Genomic DNA, 24,634 nt, shown 5'->3' with positions numbered 1-24,634 from the left:
GTAGATTCTCCAATTGTGAGAGAGACATAAGATACAAAGGGTGCACACTTTGCAATATTAAGTTCAATGTTTGGCAAATTAAGGGACAGACCTCCAAAGACCCTTGATAATTGGCACATTTATATGTAGACTGCTAATTAAGCAAGTTGTGTTCTTTGCATTAATTGAGCTAGAACATTCACTTCAAGCACTGGCACTAAAGATTAAAGAACATGCAGTCCCTCCAGTTTGAAGTATACATTTTATTAAAATTTGGGTACATTTTATTCAGTCCATTTCACAAGAGATTAGACAGGAGAGTTGAGGAACTCTGGATCAGTTCTGAAAGAAAAGATAGATGAGAACATCTTACTACTCCATCCTCTGAACAGAAATCACACTGAAGAGATCTGGCACTTGCCTCTTGGCTGGAAGGTTCATCTCTCCAGTGGAGGCTTCCATGGTCTGCTATGGCTTTTTTCACACGAGGCTGCCTAGGACAGGGTTTACCAGCACAAAGCCTTTCCCATTCTGACTGAGGAATGGTCATTTCTGAAATGCAGGAGAGAGTCCAGTTACACAAACGCAGCATTTGTGGCCAGACACCAGACAATGAATACCTACGTCTTCCATCAAAGCAGCCTTCAACACACGATTCTTTGTGTGAACAAATCTCTGTTGAGCACATGAAGTAAATCTGCAAAGAGACAACTAGGTTACAGGAGCATCCACCACACACATTGAAGAGGTTCTCTTCCCTACTCTTTCCTCACCTCCTCGTCTAAAAGATTCTCTTTGGCATCCATGAACTGGAATGTTGTTACATCAAAGCGTCTGGTATGCTTTGGCACAGGCTGCCGATTGTGATCCTTCAGATGAAGGCCAGTGCCATAATCCAAGGCATTTGGACAGCTGTCAGCAAGACAGTTCCAGCTCTGAATACAACAACAACAACTTGCAGTTGCATCATTAGAAGCTGAAGAAAGCATCCTACTTACCCATTGTACATCAGCACCCAGACGTTCTCTGAAGACCTGGGATATGCAATGCAGTAGTGCACCAACAGCACCACCTCTGGAGTAGGTGGATTTACTATTTTCACTTCCAGGTAGATCTTGCTTCCTAACAAAAACTTGAGGGGAACCTGGGTGTCCTGAAAGAATGTGGTGTAGCCGTCATCTGTAAAGAGATGCATACAGGAGGGGCTTATATTCCATCAAATTACATTCCAACTAACAAGATCAGCTTCTGCCAATTCTAGTCATCTTTAGCAAAAGTTGACTGTTCAGCTGAGAAAATTCAGATTCTCATGGTCAATTGCCCAACTAAAATGTATTAAAACAAAATTGTCTATGCATTCTTTAGCCCTTCCACCAACACGTGGTCTTTCCTCTCTGAAAGAGGAAGTACACCACATACCTTTAGCAATTCTCAGAACTACTCCCAATGCTCCAGAAGAGACAACATCTGGTAAAGCAGGACTATTCACCACCATGTAGCCAGTGCTGGCATGTGTTCCTTTGGAATAGCGGCATTCAATTTGGGAGCTGAATTGAAAAGCTTAATTAGTTCCCAAAACCAAATCACTTGGGCCAGAAAGACAGGAGAAATAGGTAGCAGAAAGGCTTACTGGTAAGGAGCATGTCTCAGGATTTGGCCATACATTTGATGATTCTTGTACCTTTTCCCAAACACGTCAGCCAAGTAGACAGAAGTCTCCCCAATCACCTGCAAACATTTTACTCCACTCAGCACATGAAGACACCAAATCCTTTGGTGAATCAATCCATAAAGTCACTACTTACAAATCTGTGAGTACCGCATCCAGTCAGAGGAATCTTGAAGACAGCAAAGTCTGGAGTGCAGATGACCGGTGCACACGAGTGATTAGAAACATACAAGCTGCCAGGGTCAATGTCTGGTTTGGAGGAGGTTCGATAGACAGCAAACACAAAGTGCCCATCAGCTGTACATGCTGTTGGGAAATAAAAGAATGAATTTCAGCAATTCCAGGATTAAATACTTGTCTTTAGTATTTGTTTGGAAACCTACTGTCCATAGGATAAAAGCAGTGGGCTGTTTGGGGATCCGCACAGCAACCTTTAGAACGGCAAACACTTGGGGCTACGCCAGCTGGACCACACTGGACTTGCTTTTTCTTGGGCAAGTCACACCCTATCAAAAAATGGAAGGACACATTGTAACCAATTTATTGATCAAAAAGCCATCCAGGAACTTATGAAATAAGAGCAATACCCTGATGGAAGACTAGGTCATGAACAGGACACTTCAGCTGCACCTCTCCATGTGTTCCCAAAGAGGTGGTATAGAGGACTGTCAGAACATGGTGACCATTCTACAAAAAGCCAGATCTCAGTATCTAGACCAGCATAGTTCCTACTGCTAGTTGTACAATGTAGTGTCTTACTTGTATCTTCACATGGCAAGCCTTGTAATAAGCTGAAAAATGGAGCTTCCCCACACCTGAAGACAGATTGTAGCCACATTGGACGGACTGCTTGATGGTAACAGCATTGTGATGTTCGTCTATGAGACAGGATTGGTATTAAATTGTTATAACCACAAGAGCAACATTTTAGATCAACTTCAGATTGCATTCAATTGAATCACAACTCTCCAAGTCATAATGGTGGTCACTTGAGGGTTGTACAGACCGATCCCCATCAGCCAAGCATCTCCTTTGACAAAGTGAAATGATTTGGTCGTTCACTACATACTGCGAGACCCAATACATACAACATACCCACTACTTTCACTTGATCCAAAGGCCCAGTAGGAAGGTCAATACTCATGCAGTCTTCATGACAAGACACCCCTGCTTCAAGAGGAGATGGTGGCTTTCCAATAACTGGGCATTTGACTGTAATCTGCCTTGGCACTCCATTGTTTGGTGTGTAAGCCACTAGTAGACTATAGTGGTGGTCCTGGAGCATTAAAAAACGGTATTAGTCCACTCTAGCTGTAAGCAAGCTTAATGTCACTTAATTCTGGTCTTACCATAATCTTCACATCACAAGCTTTATAGGGGATCAACAAAGAAATTGTTTCTGCTTTTACTATGCGGTAACCACATCTCTTTGAGGTCAGGTAAACTGGCACCATCTTTCCCATTTTATCTGAAAAAGAGAGACCCTTGAGAAGAGGGTTTCTAAACACTTGGCTGGTACTGGCTCATCCATGAGACAGACGGACAGTCATTTTACCCTAGATGACAATTAAATGGAACTAACCAAAAGTCCCCAGTATCTTATTCCATCAATCTGGGAAGCCCAGTTAAGCCAACCTAGACAGCAATTGAAGCCTTCCATTCTTGATTTGAAAAGTAACCAATTAGTTTTTGTATTGGCCTAGAGGCGAGGTTCACTTTTATTTAAATCCAATAGTCAATATTGGTTGAATCTAGTCCAGACACTCTGGTTGTTAAGGTAACCAATGCAGAACCATTGCAGGTTCCCACCTCTATTGACTTTCTGCTGGACAGTCCAGGGGCTGCATGTAATTCACCTGAAAGTGCTTTAATCCAAACTCCTTTGGCCTTTTAGCAGGACCCTCCCAGCATACTGCATAATTGAACAGCACCATTTCATCATTTACCCAATTGTTTGTGCACACACTTTTCACAAGTGGAAAGCTAACCCATTTGTTAAAGTGTAAAAGGATGTCCAGGAGGGTTTAGTCTGGTGTTCCACCAACTTACCCTTCAACTTGAGGTCCTCCATCTTTCCATAGGGCAGCTCCACACTCATGCTGTCAAGTTGACACACAACCCTGGGATCACCAAACACTGGAGGTGAAGGTCTAGGAGGTGTTGGGTGTACATGGATAACTGGGCATTTCATCTGCACAGCTACTGGAAGGCCAACAGTTGGGTAGTAGTGAAGATTCAGTACGAAGAAGTTCTCCTATAGAAGGAGACAAACCCAATTACAACTGGAAGATTTTCAAACATTACATTGAAAACACCCATCCTATTGAAGTTATATGGCTATGAAGGACTTGAAGTCACAAGTCAGAAAAGGCTTAGCTTGCATTAGAAAAAGTGCTCTACATCACCAGTTAAGGCTACCTCTTTGTGAACGCCACAGGACGTATACAGAACAGTCAAGGTGATCTTCCCCATGGAGTTTACCACTGTATAGCCACACTCTGTGGGGGCAAAACTCAGCCCCTTCTCCTCACCATGCAGCCCTACAATTAAAGCCAGAGAGGTTTCTAAAATGTGAAGGCACCAACCTAGCACCCCCTTCCTACAGCCATCATACTCACCAAGGATGGTAACTTGTTCTGGGAACTCCACAGGTAGCACAACACTCATGCTTGAGGGCCGACAGGACACAATAGATGGAGAATGGGTGGGAGTTGCAAGAGTAGGAGGTGGTATCCTTGGGACTGGGCATTTCATGGTCAAAGAATGACTCTTCTCCCTTCCAGATTTGTACCGCACCTCAAGTACATAATGGCCATGCTAAAAAGAGATATTCTCAAATTCATTCCAATCAGGAAGTAGATGTATCAAATTGGAACAGCTCTAGTCAACCTCTGAAAATTCTCCAACTAGAATATTGGCCAGAGTCCACTTTTAAACACTAAGTGAACAACTTATGTAACAGAGCTTGCAAAGGGGTCTCCTTTTAGACCCAGGAAAGCCTGGTTAGGAGGTTATGCCCATTAAGGATTGGTAGTTCTAGAAATCAGCCAGCACTTTGGCAAACCATCCCCTGAAGATCAAGGGCAGTACACCACATAGGAGTTTGAACCATCTCCTGCAAAGAGTCAGAAGTGGAGACCATGGCATCCACCACTTGCATGGGTCTTCTACAATAGGTCCCCAAGATAGGAGTGAGGAAGCGACCCCTTAAAAAACCATAAAAGCAATGATGGCAGGGAAGCAAGTTGGTTCACAGCTTGCAATATAAACCATCATTGACTTGACAGGATGTTTCCCCTAAAGATGCAAGCAATTGCATGCCATTTATAAATTCTAAAATGGCTTTTGCCATAGGGATATTTGGGGTCAACATTTATTATGGGAGTGGTTGTGCTTTGCTCCAACCAAGATTAAGTTGTGTACCAAACCACAAGTCTCACCCCCATTGTATGCCATTAACCTCCTTGGCATAGTTTATTCCAAGAAAGCAATGTAAAAAAGTGAAGATTTAAAATTTCATGCCAACAAAACATGAACCTGATAGCAATGAATAAAAATTCATAATTCCAAAACATTCTATAAATCTTTAAAAAAAAAAAAAGTCCTGTGTGTGGACTATTTAGTATGATGGAAGACACAATCCAGCATCAGTCAGGGCACTTTTCATAGATGCTTTCCAGATTTACCAGTTTTTGGACAGCACATTGCACAGGTAGGAGTTGGGTTCTGTCATTTGAGATCAATAAATGTCTACCAATAAGACACTCTTGATTGACCTGCAATGTGCTGGGTTGACCACATCTCTTTAGTGGCAGTGTGGATGTGCAGCAATGATTTGTTCTACAAGCTGGTATGTAATGTTTATGAGAGAGCTTTGCTAGCTTTGTACAAGATGAATGCATTCCAAATGCAATGTTGGAAATTTTGTAAAATTTGATGCCTCCTCATAAGAGGCTAGAAAGTCAATTATAAATCTGCAAAGCTTGTAAAATGCCTACTTGTTTTGACCTGCTGTACTGTTTCCACGAGTCTGCTCTTCTAGCCACAAGACTTGCAGCATTTACATTCCAGATTGTCTGCACCCAATGGCTTGGCATCTCCCCCCCATTTTTTCCTTCAGTTCAGGTATTCTCAAAGTCTACATTGTTAGACTACAGATATCAAACTTGGAATTCTGAATGTAGGTTTTTCACAAAACAGTACTGCAAGAATTGTTCTTGGATTAGTAGCATCACTGCTTAGGTTTCACTACAAGTCCTTGCAGTATCAATAAGCCTAAAATGGCCTAGATAACAGAAGTTACTGGTTCCCATCATTTTGAACAGGAAACTGCTTAGGTGTACGGTTATTTGCCAGACATTGTTCAGCATAACAATTGGTCTCAACAATTCTGTCACTCACATTATTCAGGAGCAAGTGGATGTTTGCCATCAACGTCCACGTATTCCTGGGTCCCTCGCAAAAGATCAAATTAGGGGGCACGGGTTATTTTAAGCAGGGTCAGACATACAGAATGCAAGGGCCGCTTTGACTCTCACTCCATTTCAGTTTTACCAGTCGAGGACAGATTCACTTCATCACTACCAATGAGAAGCTCCTGAGCATCACTGCTTGTATAACTAGAAAGTGCACAAGGGCTGCCAAAAAAACATTTCTTACAACAGGGAGGTGGGAGGGGGAAGTGTACCGATAATCCAGATAGAAGATGCCGACACCTTTGCCCAATACTTGTACAGATGCATCTTACATAAGCATTGCACCCAATCACCCGAGTGACACTTGGGACCAATGCTTTTTTGCAGTTTTCAAAGCCCAAGTACTGCTCAGGTCTGGAAGAGCATGCATTTTATTGTGACTGCTGCAGAGTTAAAACCTGCCAACCTCCACATCCATAGCCATTTCTCCTAGGTTTAAGCCACACTCTTCTTCCATAGTTAAGTGATCCTTCACAGTGGAAGCACAACACCACAAAAAAACAGCCTCAAGCTGCACAGAAAGTGAGCAGCAGCGCCGCTTACCTGAATTACAACATGACAGGCTTTATAAAGGGCAGTCAAGACCAACATTTCATCCTCCTCTTCCAATTCATAACCGCAGGTTTTGGGAGCAGAGATCACATGCACATCTTGCCCTCTTCCATCTAGAGAAGCAAAGAAATTAGACTTGTTCTGGGACAAAGCGATTCTCCATCTTGCAGTCTTCAACTCACCAACAATATAGACATCATTTGGAGATCCTCCTGGCAAGACCACAGCCATGCTTGAACTCCTGCACTCTGTGTGAGAGGGCTTTCTTGTGCTGGTTGCAGGAGTTGTAGTTTTGAGGGGATGCCCGCCAACTGGACAGCTCAGGGTCACAGTCCTTACATTTCCAATAGCCGGTTTATATCTCAGGTGCAGGATATAGTGGCGATTCTAAACACATAATAGCACATTGAGCAGCCACTCCTAGCACTTTTGCTATTGTAAAGCACTACTCACCTCAACCTTGATACCACATGCTCCGTAGGAGGCAGAGAAAGTCACCGTTCCTTTTCCTTTGACCAACTTGTAGCCACAATGTTTGGGAGCTTTGGACACATCAATTTCTTGCCCCAGTTGATCTAAGAAAAGATCCAGAAAGCCACTGTAAACCAACTGCAGTCTCAACCATTTGGAGGTCACATGGACATTCAATCTAAATTGGCTCCAGAAAACTCCGCTGCACTCTTGGGTTTTATGTTCAAAGTACTAAACCTTCCATCACTGAACAATTGGCAGTATTTGTTCTGATCAAACATCACCCCATACTAGTATTTCTGGCTTAAACTCCCACAGGGCAACACCAAATGCAGGAATAGTTTATTTCTTCTCTACACTGTGACCATCTAAGAAACACACTTTCAGAATGTGAACCCTTTACTTGGGACTCTCCCTTCCAAGGAGACTAGGAATATGATTGACTACTAAAAATAGAGGTCAAGCCAAACATCCTACTGGGTAGTGGTCACTAATTTTAGCCAGCAAGTAATTTCAAAACCGTCCAGTAAGCTCCCACCAGAACCAAACCTCTAACCTCAGAATAAAGGGCCAGTTTACCTAAATGGAAACAAAGGACATTGTCAAGCCAATAATCAGAATAGATCAGTCCATTTCCAGAATGCATTGTTCCATCAGAACTCACCAATAATTTTGATCTGATCCAGTGATCCATAAGGCAAAATTACAGTCATGCCAGAAGCTGTACAAACAGGATGAGGATGGACAGTAGGCATTGTAGGGAGGACTGTAGAAGCCTGCTGTACAGGGCATCTCATATGCACTATTCGATCTCCTGTGGCACTCAGGTAGATGACAGTCAAAGTGTAATTGTTATCCTAGATTTAAAGAAATCATACCTTCAGGTTCCATATATTTCCTTACCCAGCTGATTTAGCTTACAGAAGAAAATTTGATCTTTAAAGTCTCCAAGTAATAATTCAGATGCCATCTTGGCACTTGCACCCTCCTATTGGTACACACCTTTCCCCAAAATGTCCAGGCATCTTGAGGGATAACTGCTCAGTTAATGCCTTAAATTTAGGCAACCATTACATCACAGAAATAGAATGGTCTACATTTGCTCAATTCTGTGTGTGGCCCAAGTTCAGCATTAAGCCAGTGTCACTTTAGAAATCTCAGAATGGATGTCAGTTCGCCAACTGCAGTCAGTTCTTGTTGTTATTCAATAATCGGTTAGAAATGCAATGAACAAAATATCTAGGTGGTCTCTGAAGCTCGGCGAGGTAGCCATGTGCCAGAAGCAGGTTTCATTTAACTAGTAGAGCATGTTCAGCAACATTTGTGGGATTGTACATCAGTTACCCAAAAGGAAAACATTTCCAGTGCAATCAACATCTGTGCTAGAATTAAAAGCACCAAGATTGTTGAAAAGGTTGCATTCTATTCATGGTTTACAAAACCACCACCCCCCCCAACCCCTTCAAATCATTTCTATTAGATCACATTTAGGACATTATCCCCACAGATTTTCTTGAAAGTTATTACAAAACCCAGCATTTAAAGCTTTAAAAAGAGGAGTTGAAGTGCATGTGCCCATGCTAGACTCCCATAGTACATCCTTTTAAGCCAGCCCACCTTCTGCTACCAACCCTCCCACAAATTTTCCACATTGGGCATCATTAGGCCTTAGATTTAGACAAGGCATTACCATTTACCTGCATTTGAACATCACAGGCTTTATATCCAACAGTGAACCATAGATGCCCATCAGTCTCCAGCAAAGAATATCCACAGTCTTTGGGAAGCTCAACCACAGTCACCATCCTGTTGGATTTATCTGCAAGAAAACCATTGCCTGAGAAGGTACCAAAAACTCCATTCCAGTAGAGATCCTGCCAAACCAACTTACCCATTATGTTGACTTGATCAAGGGAACCACCAGGTAGTCTCAGGGTCATGCCAGAGGCTTCACAGGTGGTGGTATACAGCACTGGTGGTCTGCTTGTGGCAGGGGAAGATGTGGGCACAGAATGTATTGGGCATTTCATGGTTACTCTTTTTTGTAAGCCATTCTCAGGTGTGTAGAGGACAACAAGAACATAATTGGAACTCTACAAGGAGAGAACAGTCTTTACCCTTGTGGAAGGGACTGCAGCAAGGATCAAGAAACTATTTAACCTTGTTTTTTGCATCTGAAACAATGATCATCTCCATCCAACTCTGCTTACCTCAGTATGCACATGACAGCTCCTATAGCCTGCCGTGAAGACAATACTCTTGCCCCTCTTCACCAAATGGTACTGGCATTCTTCGGGAGCATGCAGGACCACCACTAGGTGGTGAGCTTTGTCTAAGCTCACCAGAATAGAAAAGGGGGTTGGGGGAGAAACGGAGGAAAAAAAAGCGCCAAGGGAACCAATTAGACATCAAAATGGCACTCTGGCACATTAAAATCAAAATTAGGCAAGGGGCTCCCCTGACTTAGGGCTACTGCAGATTTTTGCATTTGGACTTCTGGATCCAACACCAGGACTTTCAGGTCCTAATGAAATGCTAGGCAATTAAAATTACTTATTTAGCTAAGCCAGTACCTGTACATCATGGATTGATTTTTGCATTGTACCAAGACAATTAACCAATGTTCTTCACAAGATTAAAGCCATGCCATTCATTACTTGGAACACCAGACTGAACTGCAAAGGGTCGTTTCAACTGCTTACTCACCCATCAACTGGATGTCCTCCAGTTTCCCATTTGGCAGCTCTACACTCATGCTGTCATGTTGACACACAACCCTGGGATCAGCAGACACTGTAGGGGAAGGTCTAGGAGATGTTGGGTGCACATGGATAGCTGGGCATTTCATCTGCATAGCAACTGGGCTGCCAACAGTTGGGTAAAAGCGAAGATTCAGCACAAAGAATTTCTCCTGTAGCAGTAAAGAGAAACACCAATTACACCTGGAACAACAAAACACCCTCCCCACTGAAGTCCTACTGAATGGAAGACAAAGGGCTCAGAGGTTGCATTAAGAGTGCTCTACATAACCAGTTAAGCCTACCACTTTGTGAACTCCACAGGATGTAAACAGAGCAGTAAAGGAGATCTTCCTCATGGATTTTACCACTGTATAGCCACACTCTTTGGGGGCAAAGCTCAGCACCTTCTCCTCTCCATGCAGCCCTGCAATTATAATCCGAGGATTCTAGAATTAAGGCACCAACCTAGCATCCCTCCCCTACTTCCACCATACTCACCAAGGATTGTGACTTGTTCTGGGAACTCCACAGGTAGCACAACAGTCATGCTTGAGGGTTTACAGGACACAATAGGTGGAGAATGGGTTGAAGAGGTCACAGTAGGCGGTGGTACCCTTGGGACTGGGCATTTCATGGTCAAAGAATGAGGCTTCTCCCTTCCTGATTTGTACCGCACCTCAAGTACATAATGGCCATGCTACAAAGATCCCAAAAGCCATTTAGTTCTACCCTATCAATTGGGGTGAACAGCTCTAGTCAACCTGACAATTCACCAAGACCCTGCTAGCTGCTGAAAGTTGAGCAAACTGATGGGGGCAAAAGAGCCTGGCATGCACCACACAAACACACAATTAGCCTATTGACCAGAGCCTTCATCCATTTGCTATTTACAGGTTATGACCATAAATACTATTCTGTGGACCCCCTGAAAATATTCAGTCACACCCATAAGAGTTTAAGCCCCAAGAGACAGAAATGGAGACCATGGCATCCACTCACTGTATGGGTCTACCGTGACAGGAAAACTACAAATAAGCTTTGACATGGGAGCATGGAAGAGAAAGCACATGGCAGGGAACATTGGTTCACAACCTGCAATTACACCACCTGTATCTTTGGAAAAATCCTGTCAGAAGTACAAGTACTTGAGGTCATGTGAAATACTAAAAATGACTCATTGATCATAGTGAATTGGTGCACAAACCCCAAAAATTGACCAACAAGGCACAATTCCCATCAAACTTCTGGCAAGACCAGGTTTTATACTGCTACCTTGGTCATTTCATATCCAGCAATGACACCTGCCAACCTCCACACCCATGGTGGGAAGCAGTTTCCTACTTTATTGAAAATTTCTGACAATTGGCCACAGAAGCATAACTAGGACACTAGTGGAACCTCACTGCTGTTCAGGTTCTACACAGTTTTTTTAAAAAAAAAAAACCAAAAAAAACCACACACAACTTACCTGAACTGTAACATGACAGGCTTTATAAGGGGCCATCAAGACCAACATCTCCTCCTTCTCTTCCAAGGCATAACCACAGGTTTTGGGAGTCGAGATGACACGCACATCATGTCCACTTCCATCTAGAGAAGTGGAGAACCATTAGACTTGTTCTAAAGGTAGAATCACCAACCTTCCAGTCTTCAACTCACCAACAATGTAGACATCATTTGGAGATCTCACTGGCAAGACCACAGCCATGCTTGTAGCCATGCACTCTGTGTGAGAAGGCCTCCTTGTGCTGGTTGCAGGAGTTGTGGTTTTGAGGGGATCCTCACCAACTGGGCAGCTCAAGGTCACAGTCATTGCATTCCCAATAGCCGGTTTGTAGCTCAGGTGCAGGACATAGTGGTGATTCTAACACATAATAGCACATTGAGCAGCCAACTCATTTAGAGCTCTTAAATATTCCAAGCTTTACTCACCTCAACCTTGATACCACAGGCTCTGTAGGAGGCAGAGAAAGTTATGGTTCCTTTTCCTTTGACCAACTTGTATCCACAATGTTTTGGAGCTTTGGATATGACAATTACTTGCCCCAGTTGATCTAAGAAAAGATCCACACAGGTTGAGATTACAGTTGGTTTACAGTGACTAAGAGTGCAGCTACCTCTTTCCAGAGAATAGATTGAAAGACATGTTGGCATGTAGACATCTACTACAAAACAGATGTTCAAGCTGCTACTGTGAGCAATTAGCAGGAAAAAAAAAAAAATTCCCCTTCGACTTGGGAATCTCCCTTGCAATAAGGGAGTAATTCGGATTTGCTGCAAAAAGCCTCAGTTTCTGCAAGTTTAGTGAACACTACCCAGTCCAAGGTTTCTGCAGCATATTTACCCGAGAAGAGAAAGTGAAAACTTGCCAACTATTTCCATTCACATTTGAAGCTTCGAGTAGATCAGTTGAATCCCAGATTAGATTGTCCCGTCAAAACTCACCAATAATTTTAACTTCATCCAGTGATCCATAAGGCAAAACTACAGTCATGCCAGAAGCTGTACAAGTAGGATGAGGATGGACAGTAGGCAGTGTAGGGAGGACTGTAGAAGCCTGCTGTACAGGGCATTTCATATGGATTCTCCGATCCCCTGTAGCACTCCAGTAGATGACAGTCAAAGTGTAATGGTGATCCTGGATTTAAAGAAAATCATACCTTCAGGTTCCACACATTCTCTACCCTGCTATTTAAACTTGGAGGAAGTAATTGATCAGCCATTATAGCTGCCAAGTGGGAGTCGAATGCCTGGACAACTGGAAAGATTTCCAAGCTGGCAACTTGAGAAAAAGCTGATCAGTTTATGCATTTTTGAAGGCACATAGGGAGCCATTAAAATCTAGCCAATGTGGGTCCATAAAAAAACTAAATTCTACAGACCCAAAGGCAATATTCAGCCAATGTCAAATTAGGCAACTTTGTCCTAAATCTTGTCCGATTTGCTTACTGCAGTCATTGATCTTGTTGAGCAAATTAGACTTCATATGGAGGAAAGTGATGCACAAGGAATCCTCTTGGACAATCTGGTCTAGATGTTAAATAGCTCCATAGACCACAAAGCAGCTGCCAAAACCACCTCTGGGTAGCCATGTACCCAAAGCAGTTTCATTCAGCCAGTGTAGATTACTGCACTATAAATGTAGGGGGTTTGAGAAACACAGTTAAAATTAACCCTCAAACATTTCCAAACCTCCATTACAAAGAGCAAAAGGAGGAAGTGCAAAATGTTCACGTTAAACCATGTCCATCCTCATTTAAGCCCTCCATATGGATTTATTCTACCTTTAAATTGCTTCACAGACACACTAGGCCTTTCCCAGTTAGGCTTTCCACCATGATTTTTACCTGTATTCTGATGTCACAGGCCTTGTATCCAACAGTAAGAAGTAGATGCCCGCCTGCCTTCAGCAAAGAATATCCACAGTCTCTGGGCAGATCCATGACTGGCACCATCCTATTGGATTTATCTGCAAGGCAACCATCTTGTCTGACAACAAAAAAAAAAAAACCCACACCCCACTACAGTGCAGTGCACCAACCAACTTACCAATGAGTTTTATTTGATTAAGTGATCCACCAGGTAGCATCAGAGTCATGCCAGAGGCTTTACAGGTGGTACTGTACAGCACTGGTGGTCTGCTGGTGGCAGGAGGGGATGTGGCCACAGCATGTATGGGGCATTTCATGGTTACCCTTTTCTGTAAGCCATTCTCCGGAGTGTAGAAGACAACAAGAACATAATTGGATCTCTACAAGGAGAGAACAGTCTTTACTCTTGTGAAAGGGAGTACAAGGATCAAGAAACTTCTATTAAACCTTGGTGTTTTGCATCCGAAACCACAATCTCTCATCCAACTCTGCTTACCTCAGTATGCACATGACAGCTCCTATAGCCTGCCGTGAAGACAATACTCTTGCTCCTCTTCACCAAGTGGTACTGGCATTCTTTGGGTGCATGCAAGACCACCACTAGTTGGTGAGCTTCATCTAATCTCACCAGAATTGGGGGTAACCAAAATAAAGGGAACCAATTAGACACCTTCAAAAAAATGGCACTCTGCCAGCATTAAATCAATTCTTTCAGCTAAGCCACTACCTGTATATTGCCAATTGATTTTTTTCATTATACAAAGACAATTAACCAATGTTCTTCACAAGAAGAAAGCCAAACCATTTGTTACTTTGAACACCAGACTACACTGCAAAGAGCTGCCCAAGTTGGTTTCAACTTCTTACTAACCCATCAACTTGATGTCCTCCAGTTTCCCATTTGGCAGCTCTACACTCATGCTGTCATGTTGACACACAACCCTGGGATCAGCAGATACTGTAGGGGAAGGTCTAGAAGGTGTTGGGTGAACATGAATAGCTGGGCATTTCATCTGCACAGAAACTGGGTGACCAACAGTTGGGTAGTAGCGAAGATTCAGCACAAAGAATTTTTCCTGTAGTAGTAAAGAGAAAACCCCAATTACACCTGGAACAAACCCCCTCCCCACTAAAGTCCTTCTGAATACAAGAGACTTGACCATGTCACAAGACAAAGGGCTTAGAGGTTGCATTAAGAGTGCTCTACATAACCAGTTAAGCCTACCACTTTGTGAACTCCACAGGATGTAAACAGAACAGTCAAGGAGATCTTCCCCATAGATTTTACAACCGTATAGCCGCACTCTTTGGGGGCAAAACTCAGCCCCTTTTCCTCACCATGCAGCCCTGCAATTAAAGTCAGAGGTTTCTAGAATGTGAAGGCACCAACCTAGCATCCCTCCACTACTTCCACCATACTCACCAAGGATAGTTACTTGTTCTGAGAACGCCACAGGTAGCACAACAGTCATGCTTGAGGGATGACAGGACACAACAGGTGGAGAATGGGTTGAAGAGACCACAGTAGGCGGTGGTACCCTTGGGACTGGGCATTTCATGGTCAAAGAATGAGCCTTCTCCCTTCCTGATTTGTACCGCACCTCAAGTACATAATGGCCATGCTAAGAAAGATTCCAAAAGCCATTTAGTTCTACCCTATCAAGTGGTGTGAACAGCTCTAGTCAACCCAACTATTCACTAAAACCCTGCTAGCTGCTGAAAGTTGAGCAAGCTTAGTCCTAGATTAATCTACAGCACCATGACTAAAGAGCCTCTTACTTTACAAGTAGTATTCTGGCATTCACTGTGCACAAATCAGCATATTGGCCAGAGCCTTCATCAGTTTGGCATTTATGGTCAACCTTTAAAAGGTCATTCTTTGGACCCCCTCAAAATATCCTCACGAGATCACACCTATAATAGGCATTAGGGAACTGTAGCCCATTGTCCGGATGTGCTTGATGCTTTAAAAGCTTCATTTCAGTATGTTATCTAGTAGGGACAAAGCTTAAACCCCAAGGGACAGAAATGGAGACCATGACATCCACTCACTGTATGGGTCTTCTGTGACGGGGAAAACTACAAATAACCTTTGACATCGGAGCATGGAAAAGACTAAACATACATGGCAGGGAGGAACATTGGTTCACAACCTGCAATTACACCATCCTGTACTGGACAGGATTTTCTAAAGATAATTGCAGGTCATGTGAAATGCTATAAAATGGACCATTTTGTCAATTTTTGGTGTTTGTCCTATTCACTGTAACAAGGCACAATTCCCACTGAACTTCTGGCAAGACCATGTTTTATACGGCTACCTTGGTCATCTCATACTCCACAATGACACCTGGCAACCTCCACACCCATGGTGGGAAGCAGTTTTTCCACTTTATTAAAAAGTAGCAAAATTACCCACGCTTCGCAGCAGAGAAGTAGTGTGTGAAAGTTATGAAAAAAAAGGGAACATTTAATAAATGTAACACTATTGTAAATGTAATTGTTTGTGACCGTTAGGAGTGTTGCCGTCAAGGATTTGATCATCATTTCTTTCAATCAGGTTCGTATTTGGAGGATGTGTTGTGTTCAAGTTACATTCCATGTTTGTCAACTGTTGTAAAGATAACCGGTTTTCATTCATCGAAGTGTTCACTGCCCATATTGTTAGTCTTATCTGAGACATCACACTGCATGCATGGGGTGTTTTTTAAAACAAAAAAACCCAGTCTTCCTTTAGCTGGACATTGACCTTTCCACCGTCTGCTTTAACTTCCGCTGTAGCTGCACTTCTGAATATGCCTGTATGCGTACTGCGTTCAGTCAGTTCATGTGAGCCGCTCCGAGTACATGCAATCGTAGGTCGTTTGCACAAGCACAGTCCTTCACCTGCGAATATTAACCTTATATGGGCAGGCACTCAATTACATGGGAGGCGTGAGGACGCGAGACACAACTACACCTTACATGGCGACCGACTTGCTGGCTATCACCGTATACAGCATATGGATGAAATTAGGTTCCAGTTGACTTTATGCGTATAATTTCCAAATGAAACCTGCTTAACTTTTTTAAGTAAGCTGTAAGGAATGAGCCTTCCTGTGTAGGTAGAAGGCTGAAATTTGGAAGTTGAAGAGTGATGAGTGAGCAAAGGCTTTGCCTTTTAGTATAGATCATGTCCGACAAATTGGCCACAGAAGCATAACTAGGACACAAGTGAAACCTCACTGCTGTTCATAGGTTCTGCTCAGCTTTTAACCACATACCTGAACTGCAACATGACAGGCTTTATAAGGGGCTGTCAAGACCAACATCTCCCCCTTTTCTTCCAAGGCATAACCACAGGTTTTGGGAGCAGAGATGACACGCACATCATGCCCACTTCCATCTAGAGAAGCAAAAAACCATTAGACTTTTTTCCTAGGGAAGATCAACCAACCTTGCAGTCTTCAACTCACCAACAACATAGACATCATTTGGAGAGCTCACTGGCAAGACCACAGCCATGCTTGAAGTCATGCATGCTGTGTGCAAAGGCCTCCTTGTGCTGGTTACAGGAGTTGTGGTTTTGAGGGGATCCTCACCAACTGGGCAGCTCAAGGTCACAGTCATTGCATTCCCAATAGCTGGTTTGTAGCTCAGGTGCAGGACATAGTGGTGATTCTAATACAGAATAGCACATTGAGCAGCCAACTCATTTAGAGCTCTTAAATATTCTAAGCTGTACTCACCTCAACCTTGATACCACAGGCTCTGTAGGAGGCAGAGAAAGTTATGGTTCCTTTTCCTTTGACCAACTTGTAGCCACAATGTTTGGGAGCCTTGGATACAGCAGTTTCATGTCCCAATTGATCTAAGAAAAGATCCACACAGTCATTGTAAACTGCAGTCTCAGCCATTTGTCTACATGCAAGTGTCTTCCAATCTAACTTGTGCTGGAAAAAGGCAGCTGTACATATCCAAATCTAACACAGGGTAAGGATGCCTGATCAAAACAGTACTAGGCTTTAAGTGCTCAAACTCCCACAAGAAACAGTAAAAGCAAGAGTATGTTACACTGCCCTGTCAGTCAAAGGTCACAGGGGTGTACACAAAGGTCAGAAAACTGACTTGGAATCTTCCTTCCAATAAGAGAAGTAGAGGGTTGTTCTGTCAGGGTTTGTACTAGTAATGGTGGCAAAACACTGGATCGTGCAAGCTTAGCGAATGCTATCCAGTCCAATTCAAAGTTTCAGTGGTAAATCCCAATTTACCAGAATGGAAAAAAAGATACAAAGTTTCACAGCTTAGAGTGTGAAAGGCTTGTGAGAGTACATCAATTGAATTCCAGATTTGATTGTTCCAAAAACTCACCAATAATTTTGACCTGATCCAACGATCCAGAAGGCAAAACTACAGTCATGCCAGAAGCCGTACAAGTAGGATGAGGATGAACAGTAGGCAGTGTAGGGAGGACTGTAGAAGCCTGCTGTACAGGGCATTTCATATGGACTCTCCGATCCCCTGTAGCACTCCGGTAGATGACAGTCAAAGTGTAATGGTGATCCTAGATTCAAAGAAATACCTTCAGGTTCCACACATTCTCTACCCTGCTGCTTAAACGCACATGAAATATTTGATCAGCCATTATAGCTGCCAAGTGGGAGTCTCATGCCAGCTTAGAAATCTTCCCAGTTGTCCAGGCATTAGGGAAGCTGATCAGTTTATGCATTTTGAAGGCACATAGGGAACCATTAAGGCAAATGTGGGTTCATTTTAAAAAAAAAAAAAAAAAATTCAGCCAATGTCACATTTGTTCGATTTGCCAACTGCAGTCATTGATCTTGATCAAATTAGACTTCATATGATGGAGGAAAGTGATGCACAGAGAATCCTCCTGGACAATCACGTGTAGATGTTAAATAGATTCAGAGACCACGAAGCAGCTGCCCAAACCACCTCTGGTTAGCCACATACCCGAAGCCAGTTTTAGCTAGTGTGGACTACTCCCTATAAATGTAGGGGGTTTGTAAAATGTTTAGTTAAGGGTTAATTTTGGCTGTACCTTTCTCAGAGCAAGGATGAAGTGCAAAATGTCCAAGATAAACCATGTACACCCTCATTTAAGCCCTCCCATATATGGTATACCATTGAATTTGCTTCATTGACACACTAGGCCTTTCCCAGTTAAGCTTTCCACCATGATTTTACCTGTATTCTGATGTCACAGGCCTTGTATCCAACAGTAAGAAGTAGATGCCCGCCTGCCTTCAGCAAAGAATATCCACAGTCTCTGGGAAGATCCATGACTGGCACCATCCTATTGGATTTATCTGAAAGGCAACCATCTTGTCTGACACCAAACAAAAAAAAACCCCACACACCCCACTACAGTGCAGTGCACCAACCAACTTACCTATTAGTTTTATTTGATTAAGTGATCCACTAGGTAGCATCAGAGTCATGCCAGAGGCTTCACAGGTGGTACTGTACAACACTGGTGGTCTGCTTGTGGCAGGGGAGGATGTGAGCACAGCATGTCTGGGGCATTTCATGGTTACCCTTTTTTGTACACCATTAGCCGGAGTGTAGAAGACAACAAGAACATAATTGGAACTCTACGAGGAGAGAAAACAGTCTTTACCCTTGTGGAAGGGAGTACAAGGATTAAGCAACTTCTATTAAACCTTGGCGTTTTGCATCCGAAACAATGATCTTCCCATCCAATTCTGCTTACCTCAGTATGCACATGACAGCTCCTATAGCCTGCTGTGAAGACAATACTTTTGCTCCTCTTCACCAAGTGGTACTGGCATTCTTTGGGAGCATGCAGGACCACCACTATGTGGTGAGATTTGTCTACACTCACCAGAATGAAAAAGCAAGGGAACCAATTAGAAACCTTCAAAATGGCACTCTACCAGCATCAAATCAAAATTGGACAAGCCCCCCCTCAGATTTAGGGCTTCTTCAGAATTTTGCAATTTGACTTTTCTGGATCAACACCTGGACTGATTCAGGTCCTAATGCAATAGTAGGCAATTAAAGTACCTAATTCAGCTAAGCCACTATTTGTACATTGTCTTGGTACAAAAAAACACACACACACACACACACACACACACCACACCATTAGCCAATACTCTTGCCAAGATTAAAGCCAAAGCTGTTACTTGAAATGGGCCTGGGTAGCCCTTTATAATTCATTCTGGTGTTCCAACTGGTTACTCACCCATCAACTTGATGTCCTCCAGTTTCCCATTTGGCAGCTCTACACTCATGCTGTCATGTTGACACACAACCCTGGGATCAGCAGACACTGTAGGTGAAGGTCTAGAAGGTATGGGGTCCACATGGATAGCCGGGCATTTCATCTCTACAGCTACTGGGCGGCCAACAGTTGGGTAGTAGCGAAGGTTCAGCACAAAGAAGTTCTCCTAGAGAAGTAAAGAGACACCAATTACACCTGGAACAAACATTCTACAAAGTTTTGTCACAAGCCCCCTCCTCACTGAAGTCCTACTGTATACAAAAGAGACAACCATGTCACAAGACAAAGGGCTTAGAGCTTGCATGAAGTACTCTACGTAACCAGTTAAGCCTACCACTTTGTGAACTCCACAGGACGTATACAGAGCAGTCAAGGAGATCTTCCGCATGGATTTTACTACTGTATAGCCACACTGTTTGGGGGCAAAGCTCAGCCCAGTCTCCTCACCATGTAGCCCTGCAATTAAAGCCAGAGGTTTCTAGAGTGTGCAGGCACCAACCTAGCACCCCTCCCTACTTCCACCATACTCACCAACGATGGTTACTTGTTCTGGGAACTCCACAGGTAGCACAACGCTCATGCTTGCAGGTTTACAGGACACAACAGGTGGAGCATGGGTTGAAGATGCCACAGTAGGAGGTGTTACCCTTGGGACTGGGCATTTCATGATCAAAGAATGAGCCTTCTCCCTTCCTGATTTGTACCGCACCTCAAGTACATAATGGCCATGCTAAAAGGATTCCAAAAGCCATTTAGTTCTACCTTATCAAGTAGGAGCAACAGCTTGATCTGAATACAATGACCCTGCTAAATGCAGAAAGTTCTTTGCCAACTTACTGTCCAAGACTAGTCTACAACATCTTGAATGGCCATGATACCATTCATCAAGTACAAGGGTTTGACGAGGCACAATTAGCTAGGATAATGAACACTAAGCAAACTCTGGCATGGACTTTTCTGGTCCTTGTTATGCAAGGTGTCTGGTAAGGGGTATTCTCTAAACCCACTGAAAACCCCATTTATGGGTTCTCTCATAATGGGTGTTGGGAACTCTAGCCCACTGTCCCGAGGTGCAGGCCGCTACATAGGATTTTAGTTGCAGTAAGCCATCTAATTCGGACAGATTGTTCAAACCCCATGGACCTTCTGCGACAGGGAAACTGGAAAGATTTTCCAAATTCAAATCTTGAAGTCCTATCTGCAAAGTACAGGATGGCTTAAGTAATTTCAGGCTGTTAACCAACTTGCCACCTTCCAAATATCCAAGCCCTTGGATGTCATGTGCTTGCTTAGCAAATCCCCCCATACTGACAAAATGATCAATGAGCCATTTTTAGCATTGCACAATTCCCACCAAATGGTACACCATTAGAACTTATGGCAAGACCACATTTTATACTGCTGGCTGCTGCCTTGGTCATTTCCTACCCAGCAATGATACCTACAAACCTCAACACCCACAGTGGGAAGCAGTTTCTCTTCCACAACCAACTGTCAGACCTGATCTTAGCTGAGCAGAACCTGTGAACCGTAGAGAGGTTCCACTTGTGTTCTAGTTTTTAACCACATACCTGAACTGCAACATGACAGGCTTTATAAGGGGCTGTCAAGACCAACATCTCCCCCTTTTCTTCCAAGGCATAACCACAGGTTTTGGGAGCAGAGAAGACATGCACATCATGCCCACTTCCATCTAGAGAAGCAAAGAAACCATTAGACTTTTTCCTAGGGAAAAAATCAACCAACCTTGCAGTCTTCAACTCACCAACAACATAGACATCATTTGGAGAGCTCACTGGCAAGACCACAGCCATGCTTGAAGTCATGCACTCTGTGTGCAAAGGCCTCCTTGTGCTAGTTGCAGGAGTTGTGGTTTTGAGGGGATCCTCACCAACTGGGCAGCTCAAGGTCACAGTCATTGCATTCCCAATAGCCGGTTTGTAGCTCAGGTGCAGGACATAGTGGTGATTCTAACACATAATAGCACATTGAGCAGCCAACTCATTTAGAGCTCTTTCAAATATTCCAAGCTTTACTCACCTCAACCTTGATACCACAGGCTCTGTAGGAGGCAGAGAAAGTTATGGTTCCTTTTCCTTTGACCAACTTGTAGCCACAATGTTTGGGAGCCTTGGACACAGCAGTCTCATGTCCCAATTGATCTAAGAAGAGATCCACACAGCCATTGTAAACTGCAGTCTCAGCCATTTGTCTACATGCAAGTGTCTTCCAATCTAACTTGCGCTGGAAAAAGGCAACTGCACATAGCCAAATCTAACACTGGGTAAGGACGCCGATCAAAACAGTACTAGGCTTTAGTAATTGCTCAATCTAATACTGGGTATGTGCAGCTACCTTTTTCCAGCACAAGAAACAAAGAGTACTTTACGCTTCCCCGTCAGTCAAAGGTCTCGCAGTGATGTATACACAGGTCAGAAAACCGACTTGGGAATCTTTCAATAAGGGAGAAATTTGGGGATTTACTGCTGAAACTTTGGATCTTGCAAGCTTAGCAAATGCTATCCAGTCCAATTCAGTGTTTTGTATTAGTAATGGTAGCAAACTGACAGAACCCATAACCAATTTACCAGAGTGGAAAAACAAACTACAATACAAATAGTGGGACAAGCCTTTCAATTGATACTGTCACAGCTTAGTGTGAATCATCAAAACTCACCAATAATTTTGACCTGATCCAACGATCCAGAAGGCAAAACTACAGTCATGCCAGAAGCTGTACAAGTAGGATGAGGATGAACAGTAGGCAGTGTAGGGAGGACTGTAGAAGCCTGCTGTACAGGGCATTTCATATGGATTCTCTGATCCCCTGTAGCACTCCGGTAGATGACAGTCAAAGTGTAATGGTGATCCTAGATTTAAAAAACACACCATACCTTCAGGTTCCATACATTCACCCTGCGGCTTCAGCTTACAGGATGTATTTACTCCACTTGTCAGGTGTAATGATTGAAGTTTAGCCTTTGATGCCATCACTACACTTCCCCACCCCAGCTGTCCAGGCAAGGGGACTTGAGGGAAAGTTAAATCAGTTCATACCTTTCAAAAAGGCACACGGGAAACCATTACAAGGCAATTGCATCACATAAGAAAACCACTTTTACGCCAATGTGTTCTGCAAAACGTTGCCAAGTTGTAAAGATGCCTGTCAGATTTGCCAGCAATAGTCATTTATCTTGGTGAAAGTGATTACTCTTTATGATTGGGCATCAAGAGGATTCATTGATGAAAGACCATCCTGTGTAGAGGTTATACAAGCTTTAGAAACCACCAAGCAGCTGCCAATATAACTTCTTGGTAGCCACATGCCAATTTCATTCAACTAGTGTTGCCTGCTTAGCAACAATTTAGGGGTGGGGGAGGAAGAGAATTAAGGTACAGCAAAAATTAACCCTCAACTGAACACCATTTCCAATGTAATTAGAAATTTCAACTCAGAAACTGCTAAAACCAAAGCTGCAGTGCAAGTGCCCCAGGTTAGACAGCATACATCCTCATTTAAGCCCTACCAAGAAGTTTCAGCCCTTCTATATGTGGATTTATTCTACCTTTAATGGCTTCACTGACCACTAGGAATTGCCCATTTAGGCTTACCACCACTAGTTTACCTGTATTCTGATGTCACAGGCCTTGTATCCAACAGTAAGTAGTAGATGCCCGCCTGCCTTCAGCAAAGAATATCCACAGTCTCTGGGAAGATCCATGACTGGCACCATCCTATTGGATTTATCTGCAAGGCAACCATCTTGTCTGACAACATACTAAAAAAGTAACCCACTACAGTGCAGTGCACCAACCAACTTACCAATTAGTTTTATCTGATTAAATGATCCACCAGGTAGCATCAGAGTCATGCCAGAGGCTTCACAGGTGGTACTGTACAGCACTGGTGCTCTGCTGGTGGCAGGGGAGGATGTGGGCACAGAATGTATTGGGCATTTCATGGTTACCCTCTCTTGTCCACCATTCTCAGGTGTGTAGAGGACAACAAGTACATAATTGGAATTCTAAAAGGAGAGAACAGGACTAATTTCTGCAGAACTGACTACAGCAAGTGCCAAGCAAATTCTATTAAACCTGAGGTTTAATTTCTAACAGTACAAGGCACCTGTCCAACTCTGCTTACCTCAGAACGCACATGACAGCTCCTATAACCTGCAGTGAAGACAATAGTCTTGCCCTTCTTCTCTAAGTGGTACTGGCATTCTTTAGGAGCATTCATGATCACAACTGGATGGTGAGCTTTATCTAGGGGTGGGAGAAAAGTGTAAAACTTCCATCTCCCCTTTAGTTCCCTACAAAAGGGGTCATACTCGAGTAAAAAAAAAAAAGGCTAGATTTACTGAAGGTCACTGGGGAAAAAAACCATATCGATCAACCCTGCCACAGAGAGCTTAAGCCTATTTCTTGATTGTCCGTGCTGATGTACTCACCCAGTACTTTAACCTCATCCAGCAAGTGACTGGAAAGCTCTATGGACATGCTGGATGCTCTGCAAGCTATGCGAGGTGGCCTGGGTGTAGAGGGCTTTATAGCTGTAGAGTGGGGTATTGGGAGGTAGCTCCTGGGGCACTTCATGTTCACCACTATCTGGGGACCAGGAGTGGGCTTGTAGAGGACAGTCAGTGTGTAGTAATGATTCTAGGAAGAAAAATGGTTGTCCCACCATCAGCACAGGCTCATGCAATGAAACAATAAAGGCTGCATTTTCTTGCGGTAGTCCTACCAACATCTCCTTTAAACAGAAGCACTAATGATCAATAGACATTGCCTTGTAGGTCAAGTTTGCTTTAGTGGCAATTTGCAGATTTCCTAAGACACTGTCTCCAATAGTTAGTGATGCTGGCTAGGGACCCCTTGTACAAGGCCACACTATATATGAAAGTGTTACTATTTGATAAAGCTCCAATCTTACCACAGTCTGGACATGGCAAGCCTGGTAGGGGGATTCAAAGAGGATCCCATGAGGTTTCTTCATCAAGTGGTAGCCACAGCTTTTGGGAGCCTTTAGGACTAATACTTCATGATGAAATTTATCTGTTCAGTCATAAGCTCAAAATTAGTCATTGGCCAGAGTCTGTCCAAGATGTGCAAGCCATTCAGTGCCATCT

General features: G+C 43.3%; 1 protein-coding gene across 1 annotated transcript; it reads right to left on the bottom strand.

Annotated features, from left to right (window-relative positions):
- Positions 1–224: 224 nt before the first annotated feature.
- LOC120520532 lies at positions 225–24,560 on the bottom strand (the record flags this gene model as incomplete). The annotated part of the gene is made up of 55 exons (XM_039742829.1): positions 225–321; positions 401–531; positions 604–676; positions 753–891; positions 978–1,158; positions 1,399–1,526; positions 1,610–1,707; positions 1,785–1,954; positions 2,032–2,154; positions 2,236–2,335; positions 2,408–2,526; positions 2,744–2,924; positions 2,998–3,116; positions 3,698–3,902; positions 4,067–4,188; positions 4,267–4,465; positions 6,667–6,788; positions 6,858–7,062; positions 7,129–7,250; positions 7,811–8,003; positions 8,844–8,965; positions 9,038–9,239; positions 9,357–9,478; positions 9,853–10,057; positions 10,190–10,311; positions 10,386–10,584; positions 11,356–11,477; positions 11,547–11,751; positions 11,820–11,941; positions 12,333–12,525; positions 13,235–13,356; positions 13,437–13,638; positions 13,755–13,876; positions 14,130–14,334; positions 14,484–14,605; positions 14,682–14,880; positions 16,522–16,643; positions 16,714–16,918; positions 16,987–17,108; positions 17,609–17,801; positions 18,446–18,567; positions 18,651–18,852; positions 18,972–19,093; positions 19,467–19,671; positions 19,840–19,961; positions 20,037–20,235; positions 21,077–21,198; positions 21,271–21,475; positions 21,546–21,667; positions 22,183–22,375; positions 23,132–23,253; positions 23,329–23,530; positions 23,650–23,771; positions 23,957–24,164; positions 24,439–24,560. Coding segments are annotated over 55 exons (8,354 nt in total), but the record flags the coding sequence as incomplete, so codon positions are not given.
- Positions 24,561–24,634: the final 74 nt, after the last annotated feature.

This window comes from Polypterus senegalus, unplaced genomic scaffold, assembly GCF_016835505.1.
Source record: "Polypterus senegalus isolate Bchr_013 unplaced genomic scaffold, ASM1683550v1 scaffold_4471, whole genome shotgun sequence".
Classification (NCBI taxonomy): Eukaryota; Metazoa; Chordata; class Cladistia; order Polypteriformes; family Polypteridae; genus Polypterus; species Polypterus senegalus.
Note: the sequence above shows the minus strand (reverse complement) of the source record. Positions and strands in the feature narration are given on the sequence as shown.